The sequence below is a fragment of the Bos grunniens genome, chromosome 10, assembly GCF_055505025.1.
Source record: "Bos grunniens cultivar Pamir isolate PY7600 chromosome 10, Bosgru_T2T1.0, whole genome shotgun sequence".
NCBI classification, from domain to species: Eukaryota; Metazoa; Chordata; class Mammalia; order Artiodactyla; family Bovidae; genus Bos; species Bos grunniens.
The window spans coordinates 52,418,254-52,433,453 of NC_141174.1; the positions used below are offsets into that span (position 1 = coordinate 52,418,254).

General features: G+C 42.9%; 2 protein-coding genes across 4 annotated transcripts in view; one reads left to right on the top strand and one right to left on the bottom strand.

The window, feature by feature from the left end:
* Window positions 1-8,291, bottom strand: part of MYO1E (myosin IE) — a 220,779-nt gene extending 212,488 nt beyond the window's left edge. For both annotated transcript variants that reach the window (XM_086321233.1, XM_086321234.1), the window contains exon 1: window positions 7,916-8,291. In XM_086321233.1, the coding sequence (XP_086177359.1) occupies window positions 7,916-7,918 (3 nt within the window). In that variant the 5' untranslated portion in view covers window positions 7,919-8,291. The remainder of the gene's footprint in view (window positions 1-7,915) is intronic.
* Window positions 8,292-8,385: 94 nt separating this feature from the next.
* The window catches only part of FAM81A (family with sequence similarity 81 member A), a 151,959-nt gene continuing 145,144 nt past the window's right edge, over window positions 8,386-15,200 (top strand). The window contains exon 1 of one of the 2 annotated variants that reach the window (XM_086321264.1): window positions 8,386-8,511. The gene's annotated coding sequence lies outside the window, so the exon portion shown is untranslated. The remainder of the gene's footprint in view (window positions 8,512-15,200) is intronic. The other variant, XM_086321263.1, reaches the window with a different exon arrangement.

Sequence of the window (15,200 nt, forward strand, 5' to 3'; positions counted from 1 at the left end):
GCCAAAACTTCTGAGATTTTATGATTATACAGTGAAAGTGAGAAATAGATTTAAGGGACTAGATCTGATAGAGTGCCTGATGAACTATGGAATGAGGTTCATGACACTGTACAGGAGACAGGGATCAAGACCATCCCCATGGAAAAGAAATGCAAAAAAGCAAAATGGCTGTCTGGGGAGGCCTTACAAATAGCTGTGAAAAGAAGAGAAGCGAAAAGCAAAGGAGAAAAGGAAAGATATAAGCATCTGAATGCAGGGTTCCAAAGAATAGCAAGAAGAGATAAGAAAGCCTTCCTCAGCGATCAATGCAAAGAAATAGAGGAAAACAACAGAATGGGAAAGACTAGAGATCTCTTCAAGAAAATCAGAGATACCAAGGGAACATTTCATGCAAAGATGGGCTCGATCAAGGACAGAAATGGTATGGACCTAACAGAAGCAGAAGATATTAAGAAGAGGTGGCAAGAATACACAGAAGAACTGTACAAAAAAGATCTTCACGACCCAGATAATCACGATGGTGTGATCACTGACCTAGAGCCAGACATCCTGGAATGTGAAGTCAAGTGGGCCTTAGAAAGCATCACTATGAACAAAGCTAGTGGAGGTGATGGAATTCCAGTTCAGCTATTTCAAATCCTGAAAGATGATGCTGTGAAAGTGCGGCGCTCAATATGCCAGCCAATTTGGAAAACTCAGCAGTGGCCACAGGACTGGAAAAAGTCAGTTTTCATTCCAATCCCAAAGAAACGCAATGCCAAAGAATGCTCAAACTACCGCACAATTGCACTCATCTCACATGCTAGTAAAGTAATGCTCAAAATTCTCCAAGCCAGGCTTCAGCAGTATGTGAACCGTGAACTTCCTGATGTTCAAGTTGGTTTCAGAAAAGGCAGAGGAACCAGAGATCAAATTGCCAACATCCGCTGGATCATCAAAAAAGCAAGAGAGTTCCAGAAAAACATCTATTTCTGCTTTATTGACTATGCCAAAGCCTTTGACTGTATGGATCACAATAAACTGTGGAAAATTCTGAAAGAGATGGGAATACCAGACCACCTGATCTGCCTCTTGAGAAATTTGTATGCAGGTCAGGAAGCAACAGTCAGAACTGGACATGGAACAACAGACTGGTTCCAAATAGGAAAAAGTTCGTCAAGGCTGTATATTGTCACCCTGCTTATTTAACTTCTATGCAGAGTACATCATGAGAAACGCTGGGCTGGAAGAAGCACAAGCTGGAATCAAGATTGCCGGGAGAAATATCAATCATCTTGGATATGCAGATGACACCACCCTTATGGCAGAAAGTGAAGAGGAACTCAAAAGCCTCTTGATGAAAGTGAAAGAGGAGAGTGAAAAAGTTGGCTTCAAGCTCAACATTCAGAAAACGAAGATCATGGCATCCGGTCCCCTCACTTCATGGGAAATAGATGGGGAAACAGTGGAAACAGTGTCAGACTTTATTTTTCTGGGCTCCAAAATCACTGCAGATGGTAACTGCAGCCATGAAATTAAAAGACGCTTACTCCTTGGAAGGAAAGTTATGACCAACCTAGATAGCATATTCAAAAGCAGAGACATTACTTTGCCAACAAAGATCCGTCTAGTCAAGGCTATGGTTTTTCCTGTGGTCATGTATGGATGTGAGAGTTGGACTGTGAAGAAGGCTGAGCACCGAAGAATTGATGCTTTTGAACTGTGGTGTTGGAGAAGACTCTTGAGAGTCCCTTGGACTGCAAGGAGATCCAACCAGTCCATTCTGAAGGAGATCAGCCTTGGGATTTCTTTGGAAGGAATGATGCTAAAGCTGAAACTCCAGTATTCTGGCCACCTTATGCGAAGAGTTGACTCATTGGAAAAGATTCTGATGCTGGGAGGGATTGGGCACAGGAGGAGAAGGGAATGACAGAGGATGAGATGGCTGGATGGCATCACTGACTCGATGGACATGAGTCTCAGTGAACTCCGGGAGTTGGTGATGGACAGGGAGGCCTGGCGTGCTGCGATTCATGGGGTTGCGAAGAGTCGGACACGACTGAGCTGAACTGAACCCCTCTAGATCTTTCTGTGAAGCCAAGCAAAAGGGTTTAGGATAGACTCTTACCACTCTCTTCTGGGCTTTCTACAATGTAAAATTGTAGAAATAGTAGAAAATTTACTTTCGACAATGCATTGTATGATTATAAAGTCACAGGGATGAATTTTTAACAAACACATCAGAACTCAAAATACCCAAGACAGTGTGGCCTCCTTCGGAACAGTTCTTACTGTTCTTACAGTACTAAGGAGGAAGAACCACCTCCTTTCAGGGCCCCAGAGCCTATGTTACGTGATACTGCACATCTCCAGGATCAGTTTATTTGCCCTTTGAGGCAGAATGTAATTTCTGGCAACAGCTAAGAGGGACCAAGATGGGTGATCAGGCTGGACACTAATATTTTAGGTCTTAAAGAAAGTAAAAAATTTTTCTTAAATGACCATTTGGAAATGCCTTAAGCCATGTTCCCACGGTGGCAACTCAGAAAGGAAGATTGACTTTACCCAGATGCATAGTGTCTAAGCCCATGTCCCTATTTTTAGGCACAATCTGTATAAGTAGAACCCGCTCATAGTTCTACTTCTCTGAAGTAAGGTTGTCATAAAGATACGTACAAAAATACTTCACTAAGATGCCCAAAACCTTTCCTCTCTGCCAAAACAAATTCTGAAGTTGAAATTAAAAACACAAAATTTGCTTACCATTATTACAGAATGTGCTTACAAGGCCAAGCTGTTTATTTTTAATACCTTTGGCATTTAACCTTTACCCCTCTATTTGTTCTGTAAATATTAAGTCCCAGCATGTTAAAAAAAAGTAAAATATTAAAATCTGACCATGGAGAAACTCATTTTAATCACATACTCATGAAAACACAAGTTGCTGCATCTTTGTTAAAAAAAAGATGAGTCGAACTTGGAAAATTACAACTGTACATAATTTCTATATGATCCCTAATAAAGTTCACAATGAAGCTCTGCATTTGTATAGAGGTTTCAAAATATTTCTGCTTTTTGAAGCTGATGAAAAGAGCTTTCTCAAGTTCTTACCAAGTAATGAGAATTGGTCCTGTCCTCATCAGGAAATTCGAGGTACTCTTTAATTTCATCTCACATGAGCTTGTGAAATTAAGTCAAGGGCAAAAGGTTGTATTCCAAGTTATATTTACGAAAATGCTCATTATCTAGCCTCAAGGAGAAACCCGGGCTTCCCAGGTGGCTCAGTGGTAAACAGTCCACCTGCTAAATCAGGAGATGTGGGTTCCATCCCTGGGTCAGGAAGATTCCGTGAAGGAGGAACTGGCAACCCACTCCAGTGGAGAATCCCATGGACAGAGGAGCCTGGCGGGCTACAATCCATAAGGTCGCAGAGTCAAACAGGACTGAGCATGCACACACACACTCAAGGAGAATCCCTGAAACAGACCTTGAATTCATGAGATGCAACAGGGAAAGAAGTGATAAGGGAGGTCCATCACACAATATGGAGATGGTAGTGCCTTTCCATTGGAGAAGGGATTTGAAGTGTTAAGACAACTTACAGCCTCACCACTCATAGCTCTACACAGGTGTTTTTAGCTAGCTCCAAATGGTAGCAGCTGAAGGCAGATTGCCCCTGCCTGATAGCTTAGAGAGTCCACGGGCTGAAAATACCAGGAAACTCCTTTTCTTAAGGGAAATGGAGTGGGAAGGTGCGGATGTGTCAGAAAAAATCTAATGCCTTTATTGGGAATGTGGCTAAAGTTTAGACATTCCCACTGGTAAGTGAATGAAAGGAAGCATGGCGGTTTGTAAGAACACCGCTTTGAGATTTACAACAGAGTGGATACAAACAGCTGACCTGTTTGGCCTCTCAGAGACCATCAGCACACTTTTAAAAACCGGCAGGTCAGGCATAAAAGTCTGGATTTTCAGCTTCTCTTGAAAAAGCAGACAATTTGGTGATGTGGTCAATTGTAACCACAGCCTAGGATCAAGTAATGATATCTCTTCCAATGGGCATACTTTCTATATTCACTCTCCAGAGGCCAGTCTCACCCCATCAAAAACCGTATCCTGGCCTCTGCAGACATTTGAGTTTGCATCCACTGACAAAGCTGAAATCCCCAGCAAAACCGAGGAGGAAGTGGCTTTCAGCTTCTGCAACAGCCTGCTTCCTCCACTTCTCCATCCCCTCCATCCACGGCCCCACTGGGCAGCCAAGTATTTCCTACTAGGCAGGCCCACCCACAGAAGCCTGTAGACAATGTCCTGCATCCACTCTTGCCCTAACCCTCTACCTCCATCAAAACTTTTCTGGGGACTTTCCTGGTGATCCAGTGGTTAAGACTCCACACTTCCACTGCATGGGATGCTGGTTCAATCCCTGGCCAGGGAACTAAGATCCTACATGATGCATGGTGCAGCCAAAAAAAAACAAAACAAAAAACACTTTTCTGGGCTTCATTCCATTCCTTTCTGTTTTTGTTTTTTTGTGTGTGTTGTATTTCTTTGGCTGGGAGGCTACAAGAAATCTGATAAACTAATCAGTGGGAATGGACTAGGTTACCTTCCCAGAAAATATGTTTAGAATGGATTCCAGGCTTTCTAAATGTCAAACATGCCATGGCTTCACTCAAAATAACTTACCTAACTTGTAGTCAGCTTCATCAGATTTCAAGGTTCATAAGTGTATTCCTATGTATTTTTATATAATGTCTGCAATTTATTCACAAGTAATACACAAGCAAAGAGAAGGGACCGTATCCTGAACATATTCAGAGTGATGGCCAATTCAGATGCACTTAAATATGTCAGTATATCTAAGTCACAAAAGCCTTACGAATCATAGCTTCTAGCTCTGAAGTACACAGCAGAGGCACACACGTGGGTCAGGTTCATTAGACAGTCCAAACTCGTCATGGCCACAAAAGCAGAACTTCCTTTGTGGCTGATGATAAAGCCAGATTCTACAAAGGAAATCTTAGATGGGTATTTTGATTAAAGTCAAAGGAGACTGTTGTGCCCTCTTAACCAATGTGTACAAAATTAGAGACATGCAGAGATTTTTTTGGTGTTTTTCTTCTTTTTCCCTATTCAAGTCACCTAAGAAAAAAAGAAACAAATTTGCTATTGCCTGGTACTGTTCTTGGTTCTCCAAAGATGGAGAAAAGTGTCCCAAAGTGAGGTTTCAGGAGGAAGATATGAGGTAAATAAGCTGTATACTTTGTTCATGAATCAGAAAATGGCACTCTCCCTATGACTTACAACTGAGTGAGCCTTGGGAGGGTCTTGGGTACAGGTGGAGAGCCTTCCTAATGTGCCACCAGATTTCCTAAGATATCTGAGAGAGAGGGAGAGAGGGAGAAAATCCACAGTACAGGTGCCAAGCTCCTGGTCAATTGTACTCTCCCTAACACTGAGCCACACCCACTGGAGGCAATGTCTTCTCTTCCTGTTTTAAGCAGCTGAGGGATGCAGCTGGGCAGACAGATGTGAAACACAAATCAATGCCTCATTTAGCTGGAAGGGGGTCTTACATAAATAGTAAACATAATAACTAAAGTTTCTCACTATTGAAGCTGCCTATGCTCTGTTCTAAGGCAACTTCACAAATCTAGTGCACAGACTTAATTTTGCAAGCCAGTGAAGAAATGATTCATTTCATTTTTGCCATAATTTCTAGATCCAGTAGATGGAGTGACTGATGGCACAGCTCCTATTTCAGGGCAGCCAGCTGTTTGAGCTTTTCCGTCAGGGTATCGTGGCCTCAGCAACCATATCTGATGCACTGATAGTCTCCCAGCGCCCTACAGTACTGCCATCTGTGCTGTTGGCAGGGAACGCATCAATAGGTAAGTCACACCCCATCCTTTTCAACTGACACCCTACACACTCTAGAAACAATTCTTCCTTAGAACATGTTTCTTCTGCATCCACTTCAACATCCACCTATTTCAACAGCAATGGACTGAATTGAGCGACGAGTTTCCAAGGTCCCTAGAAAATGCATCCTGCAACAGGTGACTCAGACAGTAAAGAATCCACCTGCAATGCAGAAAACCTGGGTTCGATCCCTGGGTCCGGAAGATCCCCTCAAGAAGGGAATGCTTGGTTGCTCACTCCAGTATTCCTGCCTGGAGAATTCCACGGACATAGGAGCCTGGGGAGTGGGCTACCGTCCATGAGGTCACAAAGAGTGGGACATGGTTGAGTGACTAAGCACACACACACACAGTACTTTTTAGCCTCTACAGCTTGAAAAATGAGTCAACTAAGGTAAAGTTAATTTTCTCAAGGTACCACTCAACTATTTAAATTCAGTAAGATTCTTTAAGCTCTTGACATAAAACACATTGATTTCTCTTTTCTTTTTTTTTTTGGAAATATTTAACCATGGAAAATAATTATAGCAATTCTAAAGTACTAAGATTCATACTCCTTAAATTTAAGTAGCCAATTAGGCTGTGGCCCAATTTAGGTATCTCCACCCTAACACACAGTTTAAGTAAATGGTTCTCTATAAAGGTTCCAAAAATAATGTGGGGTGGGCTGACTTCTTAAACCCTGAAACTGAAAGGGAAATTTTATTTACAGATAAAGTATCCTCTTAGGTAGAAGCAAGGGTGACATAACTTTGGACTAAGTGAAAAAAAAAAAAGTTTTGGTCAAGGGTGCCCCTTTAAAGATTTTTGTGCGTTTGTTTTTAATCATTCTTTTGAATAAATACAGCACTGGATCAAGTGCTCCTTTTAGTTGTAAGTTTCTATGTGCCTTTGCTAATTTCCCCCAGCTCCTGCAGGATAGAGATTTTTAAATTAGTGCTGCACGGGTTATCATTTTTACTTAGCGCCACTTTCACAGTCACTTAAAAAAAAAAAACCAACCAGAAGAGGATCAGCGGAGTCCTAAGTCGGATTAGTTGAAAAGAAGCAAGTGTGGAAACTATGAAGCCTTGGGGTAGAACTTCCCCCCTCCCCTCCGCTGATGGACTGCCAATCTCTTCAAAATAGAGCCCTTGCTTTTGTGCTTTGGAAAGAAAAGTACACACCACGCCAAAGCCCAAGGGATGTGGCTAAGGTTATGGGGGGCGGGGTAGTCGAGGCGGGAGGTTGGGGGGTAGAAGAAAAGTCAGAAACGAGTCAGAAAAAGAGCCAGCCACTTCCATCAATTTCCCAAGTACCGAAGGAAAAAGAACAAAAAACTCGACTTCCTCCCCTGCGAACCGTCTGCTGTACACCCGAAAAGTGCCAGCCACCTCGCACTTGGAGAAAGGGGAGGGTGGTGTTTACTCGGCCTTTTTGGTGCAAAGACCCTCCGGGCCGGCGCGCAGGAGAGCTCAGGCCGGCGCGGCTCTCAGCTGCCCCGAGGCACCCTCGCCCGCAGCCGCCTGCCCACCGCCAGGTGCTCGCCCTACCTGGCGCCCCGCTGCCTTTGTGCGGCCGCGTCGCCCCCGCCGGCGCGCGGATGCCAGGGGGACAACTGCGGCGCTGCCGGGCGGCCGGGGAGGAGCGGGGTCCGTGGCGCCGGTGCCGCGGGCGGCCGCTCCTACCTTCCCAGCCCGGAGAAAGGGATGCCCATCCCCTCCCTGGGGGCCGTGCCCCTGAACGCGGATCTCCCCAGCTTCCGACAGCTGGCAGCCATAGCCAACCAGCCTCGAAAAGTTTGGCGACGCCGAAAGCGACTTGAAAGAAAGTTTTCCTTGGCCCCCCACTCCCTCTCCCCCAGCCCGGGTGGAGGAAAAGCGGCAGGAAATCAGGACTCGCGACGTGCCGACTCCGGCGTCCACCTTCTCCACTCCCGGCCTCGGCAGCGCGCCCAAGGTGGGTGCCCCGCGCCCGGGCTTCCCGCCCCATCCCCGGGTCCGGCGTCCCGGGACGCCGCGCGGCCAACTCACCATGGTGACTCGCGCCGCGGTCGCGCCTCTGCCGTGTCCGGCTGCCGGGGAGCTGGGGCTGGAACGCAGTCTCCTGGGCGAACTTCAAAAGTTGGTTCCCTTCGCCAAAAACAGGCTCTCGACAACCCAAGCACTCACAAGAACCAATGGGAACCCTGGGGGGACTCCATCCAGGCGGGATCGGCGGCGGTAGGTGAAGGCGAGCAGGAGGCTGCTTAGCAGGCGGGACGCATACTGCGGAGGACCAGGGTCCACCCAAACCCGGCGCTCGCCGCCCCGCCTAGGTGAGTGCAATGCTCTCCGCGCGTCCCACGAGCTGCCCTGCCTTGCTCCTCTTTCTTCGGCCACTTACTCCGTACTCCTCTGGCTGAGCCTCGGCTCGGGCAGGGCAATCTGTCCATAAATGGAGAATTCAGCTCTGGCCTGACCAATCAGGGTTTGTTTTCACAGCGTCACTCCTCAGGGAAACCGTAGTAGCCAACAAGCTTGGAGCTGTTGGAGTTTCCAAAGACCTCTGGATCCTGTAGTCCTCCTCCACGCCAGCCTCCAAAAAGCGCTGCTGACCTGGCTCGCTCCCTCTTGCAATTCCTCAACTGGTAAGAAGAAAACCACTCTGTGAAAGAGAAGTAAACTGGAAAACTTTTTTTTTTTTAACGCTAAAGTTAGAGTAAGTGTAGCTGAAGTGTATTTTTTTTTCCCATAGCTTTTTTTTTGTTTAAGAAGAAGGAAATATTTTATCAGCATAAAAGATCAGAGTCATGGCAGCAGCCCAAAGGAAATCCTTTTTCTTTCCAACGTCTGGATTGTGAGGAAAGTCAAAAATATCGTTTCCCCCACCCTTTCTTTCACCTGAATTTCCTTGGAAAACAAAGGAAGGCTTTTTAAGGGGGAAGAGAGGAAGGGGCGTTTTTGATGGGGAAGAAATTGCACGCGCACTAAGCCCAAGGACAGGGGAGAGGCGTGGGAAGAACGCCCACCCAATCTCAGGCAGCACAGATCTGCTGATGAGAGTTTGCCTTACAATCAAGAAATCAGGTGGGCAGTGAGGAGACGATTGGGGTGGGGAAAAAGCAGAATCCTGAAATAAATTAGAGAAGCTGATGTTGTTTTCAGGGTTCAGGAAGTAAACATGCTGGGTCATAACAAGATAGTCCTCTCTGGATCTGTGGTAGGTAAGATTTGAAAACTTCTGGGCACAGAAAAACTACCAAGCATAATGATTAATTGTGATTTCCTTTATGAACTTTGGTGGTAACCCTTCACTTGAATAAAGGATCCTCCAGTAGGAAGGGATGTTAAAAATCCTCTTGTCTGGAATGGGTAAACAAAATGTAGTATATCCACAGAATAGAATATTATTCAGCTATTAAAAAGGAAGTGCTAACAACGTGCTACAACATGAACCTTGATAATATTAAGTGAAAGAATCCAGGAAAAAAGATGCCATATTATATGATTCCATTTATATGAAATTAGAAAATCCATAGAGGCAGAAATTGATAACATTGATTTCCAGGGACTGGGGAGAGAGGTGAAGTGAAGTGAAAGTCGCTCAGTTGTGTGTGGGAATAATTGCTAGTAGTTGTGTGTTTCCTTATTGGTGAAAATATTCTGGAGATGGTGGTGATGGTTGCACAACTTTGTGAATATACTACAATACAAACCACTGAATTGTGCATTTTAAAAGGGTGAACCTTATAGTATGTGAATTATATCTCTGTCTTAAAAATTGAAAGATCATGTTGACCAAATTCTTGTCCTCATCTACACAGGAAGGCAAATAGATGTAATTGAATGACCTAATCATGGCCACTATGAATATAGTGGTCTCTGACTTCATCAAGCTTACAATTTTAGAAGGAGGGAGACAAAAGATAAATTTTAAAACAATAAATAATTACAGGAAGGATACAAATATAATAAGTAAAAGTAGTTTTGCACAAGGAACTACCATATTTGAAGCTATAGGTTAGATAATTGATCTGGAAGCATTCTGTAGCACAGACTGGACAGGAAACCCATGAGGCATCTGTTAAGCACTCGTTATGTACTAGGTCCGTACAGGCATGATCATTGGCTAAGTATATTCAGATATGATTCATTATTCTTAGGTAAATCCATGTCTCAGGGGCATGTCAGCTTCAAAATATGAGCAAGTATCTTAAAATCTAATAAATAAGGTATAGTAATTCAAAGAGAAAAAGAACACTAAAGCCTTTATTCCAAACATGAACTATTTCACTTCAACTTGAATATTTGTTAAATTTTATTTTTCATTTTCTATGAATAGTCCTTCTTTTCATACAACCAATCCATGTATTACTCTTTATGTATTGTTTGCATATAATATTTAAATAAAGTCATTCTAAAAGCCTTAAAAAAAAAAAAAAAAACTAATGAATAGAGAATTCCCTGGCAGTCCAGTGGGTAAGACTCACTGCTTTCATTGCAGGCCCAGGTTCAATCCCTAGTCCAGGAACTAAGATCCCAAAGTGGAGTGGCAAAAAAAAAAACATTAGTGAACAGAGGTTACCAAAAGGGAAATTTGAGCTTGTTAGGAATCCATCACCAACTTATCAGTCTTGCATTTATCTAAAACTACCTTGAAACTGTTTTTCAGTTGTATTAGCATATAAGTGTTTTTTTATGTAGACCATTTTTAAAGTTCTTATTGAATTTGTTACAATATTGCTTCTTATTATGTTTTGACTGGAAGTCATGTAGTATCTTAGCTCTCTAACCAGGGATCGAACCTGCACCCCCTGCATTGAAAGGCGAAGTCTTAACCACTGGACTGCCAGAAAAATCCCTGAGATTTTTTTTTTAGGTGCTTACTTTTATTTGCCCTAATAGTCTCTTTCCAGTGTCAAGAAGAATTCCCAGCTCTAGTAGGTACAACTTCGATGAAGACATCTGCTTGTGTTCATTTTTCATGATTATGTAATATAATTCTGTCCAGATTTAAATATAAATATATAGATTAATGCTTATGTCTAGGCAGTACTTAGAATATGAGATTTCATGCACATAAACTTGAATCTGTAGTCTGGCTTTTCCACTCAACTGTCTGTAAGATCTTAATTTCTCTGAGCTTCCATTCCCTTAACTATAAAATAAATTGATGTAAGTCTGGAATGAAATGTGCACAAAGATGGTCAACAAATTTTGGTTCCCTTTTCCCTTCATCTACATCGTGCATTCTAGGTTCTGGATTCAGACCTCGATCCCTGAGTGAGATCAGACAGTCCTTGGCCGTCTGAATGCATGCCAAGTCCTCCAAGGGGCTGACTATGTGCGCCTTTTTCTTCAAGGAGAATTAATAGCTTTCATCAAATCCTCAAAGATGCCATGACTGCCAACCATTAGGACCCACAGCTCCTGACCATATTAGTTATCCCTCTCTGGATCTTTGTCTCTATCATTGTGTTTTTCTTAAGGTATAGGGATTAGAACTGAGACTGTTACTAAAAGCACAAAAGTTCACTTGGGTTAGCAAAGCAGAATCCACTAATTCACAGTCTGAGCATGGAATACAGAGTGTAATGATGTGGAAGAGCCTATAATTTCATGAAGAATCCCTTTAAGCCCTTGGCTGCTCCATCCTCATCTTGGGAAGATTCTTTGTCAGTTTTGGCTGGGGTGACATCCTGGTTTACCTGGGAGCTGTTTAGTCTCTGAATTGTGTCTGACTCTTTGCAACCCCAAGGACTGTAGCCCACCAGGCTCCTCTGTCCATGGGATTTCCCAGGCAAGAATACTGGCTGCTGCTAAGTCGCTTCAGTTGTGTCCAACTCTGTGCAACCCCATAGATGGCAGCCCACCAGGCTCCCCCATCCCTGGGATTCTCCAGGCAAGAACACTGGAGTGGGTTGCCATTGCCTTCTCCTAAGAATACTGGAGTGACTTGCTACTTCCTTCTCCAGGGGATCTTCTTGACCCAGGAATCGAACTCATTTCTTCTGCACTAGCAGGCAAATTCTTTACCACTGAGCCACCTGGGAAGTCCTCTACCTGGGGGAGCCCTGGTTAATGCCTTTATCTCAATGAAATGATTAAGTGCACCCCTCTTGCATTCCCAAAAGGCCTGCTGCTGCTGCTGCTAAGTCGCTTCAGTTGTGTCCAACTCTGTGCAACCCCATAGATGGCAGCCCACCAGGCTCCCCCGTCCCTGGGATTCTCCAGGCAAGAACATGGAGTGGGTTTCCATTGCCTTCTCCAATGCATGAAAGTGAAAAGTGAAAGTGAAGTTGTTCAGTCCTATCTGACTCTCAGTGACCCCATGGACTGCCGCCCACCAGGCTCCTCCATCTATGGGATTCTCCAGGCAAGAGTACTGGAGTGGGGTGCCATTGCCCTCTCAGTCCAAAAGGCCTAGTTTGAATGATAAACCAAACTAGGTTGAATTTGTAGTCTGGCTTTTCCACTCAACTGTCTGTAAGATCTTAATTTCTCTGAGCTTCAATTCCCTTAACTATAAAATAGATTGATGTTCAGTCTAAAATGAAATGTCAGACTTTTCGTGGTCACCATAGATTTTTGGCCAAATTTCACCTCCCAAAAAATCCTCACTTTTTAAAATGAAAGGTTTTCCAATTTTCTTCATTTATGCCTTTTTTTAAAAAGAGAACTCAGTAATATCTTACCAGATATTTATTCTTATTTGAGATCATAGTAGCAATGAGGTGAAAACTTTCAAAATTGTAAAACTCATTCTAGACACATGATGGAGCTAGTCAGATAAGACTTTATACAGAAGTTGGCATGATTATTTGCATTTTATCTGGGGTGAAATGAAAAGGAACAAAAGGAAAAAATTGAGATGAATACAAAGTGCAGATCCCCAGACAAATCCATTAGTGAAAGAAAAAGCACTGCTCATGTATTTTAGAAAATAATTAGGAAGAAGATAATATAGGGCAATGAAATGAGTTTCATAAAAGAACATCAGAATGCATTCACAACACAGAAAAAATGTGTTAATGGGAAAATGAGGGCTGCTGCTGCTGCAAAGTCACTTCAGTCGTGTCTGACTCTGCGACCCCAGAGACGGCAGCCTACCAGGCTCTTCTGTCCCTGGGATTCTCCAGGCAAGAACACTGAAGTGGGTTGCCATTTCCTTCTCCAATGCATCAGAGTGAAAAGTCAAAGTGAACTCGCTCAGTCATGTCTGACTCTTCGAGATCCCATGGACTGTAGCCCACCAGGCTCCTCTGTCCATGGGATTTTCCAGGCAAGAGTACTGGAGTGGGGTGCCATTGCCTTCTCCGGAAAATGAGGGCAGAATTCTTTAATAAAACACTAATGAAAGAGAGGCTTGTGTCACATCAATGCGAGATCTCCTGGGTTATCAGTGTGTCTACCATAACAGGCTTCATTTATTAGGTTCAGGTGGTATCAGATACTGAGCTAAGTACTTACTGTACAGTATCTTATTTTATCTTCCATACAACCTTGTTAACTTCATTTGCAGTTAAGAAGCTAAGGTAAAAATTTGAAGTAACTTTCCCAAGAGATCATCACTCAGCTGCCATGCATCAAATCTATATATATATTTGTTTAATTCTGAAACTTTTACTTTCTAAGCAGCAACTCTGTAACAGGAATGAACATCCGAAAAAATTTCCCCTTAAGTAGGTCCAGTATGAATGGGAGCACACATTAAAATGTTAGTACTAAGTCAATTCAGTCGAGGCCAGCTCTCTGCAACCTTATGGACTGTAGCCCACCAGGCTCCTCTGTCCATGGGATTCTCCAGGCAAGAATACTGGAGTGAGTTGCCATGCACTTCCGCAGGGATCAAATGTGTGTCTCTTACGTCTCCAGCATTGGCAGGCAGGTTGTTTACCACTAGCATCACCTTAGAAGCCTGTCCAAACCAGGATCCTAGAAAAATTCTTGCTGGTTATTTATTTATTTGTTCTTATTTTTTTTAATTGGCATATGGTTGATTTACAATATTGTAAATCAATATTAGTTTCAGGTATAGTTTCAGGTTAGTTATAGTTTTAGTTTAGTTTCAGGTATAGAGCAAAGTCAATCAGTTATACATATATATCTATCTATTCTTTTTCAGATTCTTTTCTATTATAGGCATTATAAGATGTTTAATATAGTTCCCTATGCTATACAGTAGGTCCTTGTTGTTTATTTTATGTATAGCAGTGTGTGTATGGAGAAGGGAATGGCACCCCACTCCAGTACTCTTGCCTGGAAAATCCCATGGACGGAGGAGCCTTACCAGGCTGCAGTCCATGGGGTCGCTAAGAGTCGGGCACGACTGAGTAACTTCACTTTCACTTTTCACTTTCATGCATTGGAGAAGGAAATGGCAACCCACTCCAGTGTTCTTGCCTGGAGAATCCCAGGGACGGCAGAGCCTGGTGGGCTGCTGTCTATGGGGTCGCACAGAGTTGGAGATGACTGAATCGACTTAGCAGCAGCAGCAGCAGCAGCAGTGTGTGTATATGTTCATCCCAAACTCCTAATTCATCCTTCCCCCCTCCTCCCCTTTGGTAACCATAAGTTTGTTTTCTAAAAATATTCTTGCTTTTTTATGGGAATATGAACTGCCTTTGTATAGAGAGTTTAACTCGAACATTCTTTGTTCTTCTGATATGTTAATATTGATTTGTGAAAGGATCTAGGAGAGAATTTCAACAGTGGGATAATATAATATGATGCTACTTCAGATTAGTATAATTTTTACTATAATATAACAATTATTTTACCAAAATAAAGGAACAGTAATTACTTGTACATACATTTAAATTGACAGCTTACTAAATGCACATTTATATAAATTTATGATTATAGTTTCTCTGATACAAGCCAATATTTTCCTCTCTTTCTTTTTCCCAGTTTCAAGTTGATTTTTACATTCAGAAGATAAGTCCTGACCTCACTCCAGATTTAAAATGATTGAATGATGAGTAATACTAGTTAAGATGTCCCATGATCTATCAAGGAGTGAGGTGATCCACAGAAGGGAGCTTTGCTGATAACTGAATCTCCTGGATCAACAATGTGACCACAGCATGGTTTTCTTTCTTCTTCCCCCTTACTGTCAACTTATGCTATCTTATTGAAATTTGTGTTTTCTTTTACGTCATCTTTAATCTTTGCTGGAAAAGGCAAGGCATATGTAAATAAGTATATGCCTTTAACAAACTAAAAAATGACACATAACTGCATGAACGTTGCCTTGTTTAAGCACCAAAACTTTTTTTAACTTGAAGGAAAATTTTTCTACATGCTTTATTGCCTTCTGAAAATATGCTGAATGTGA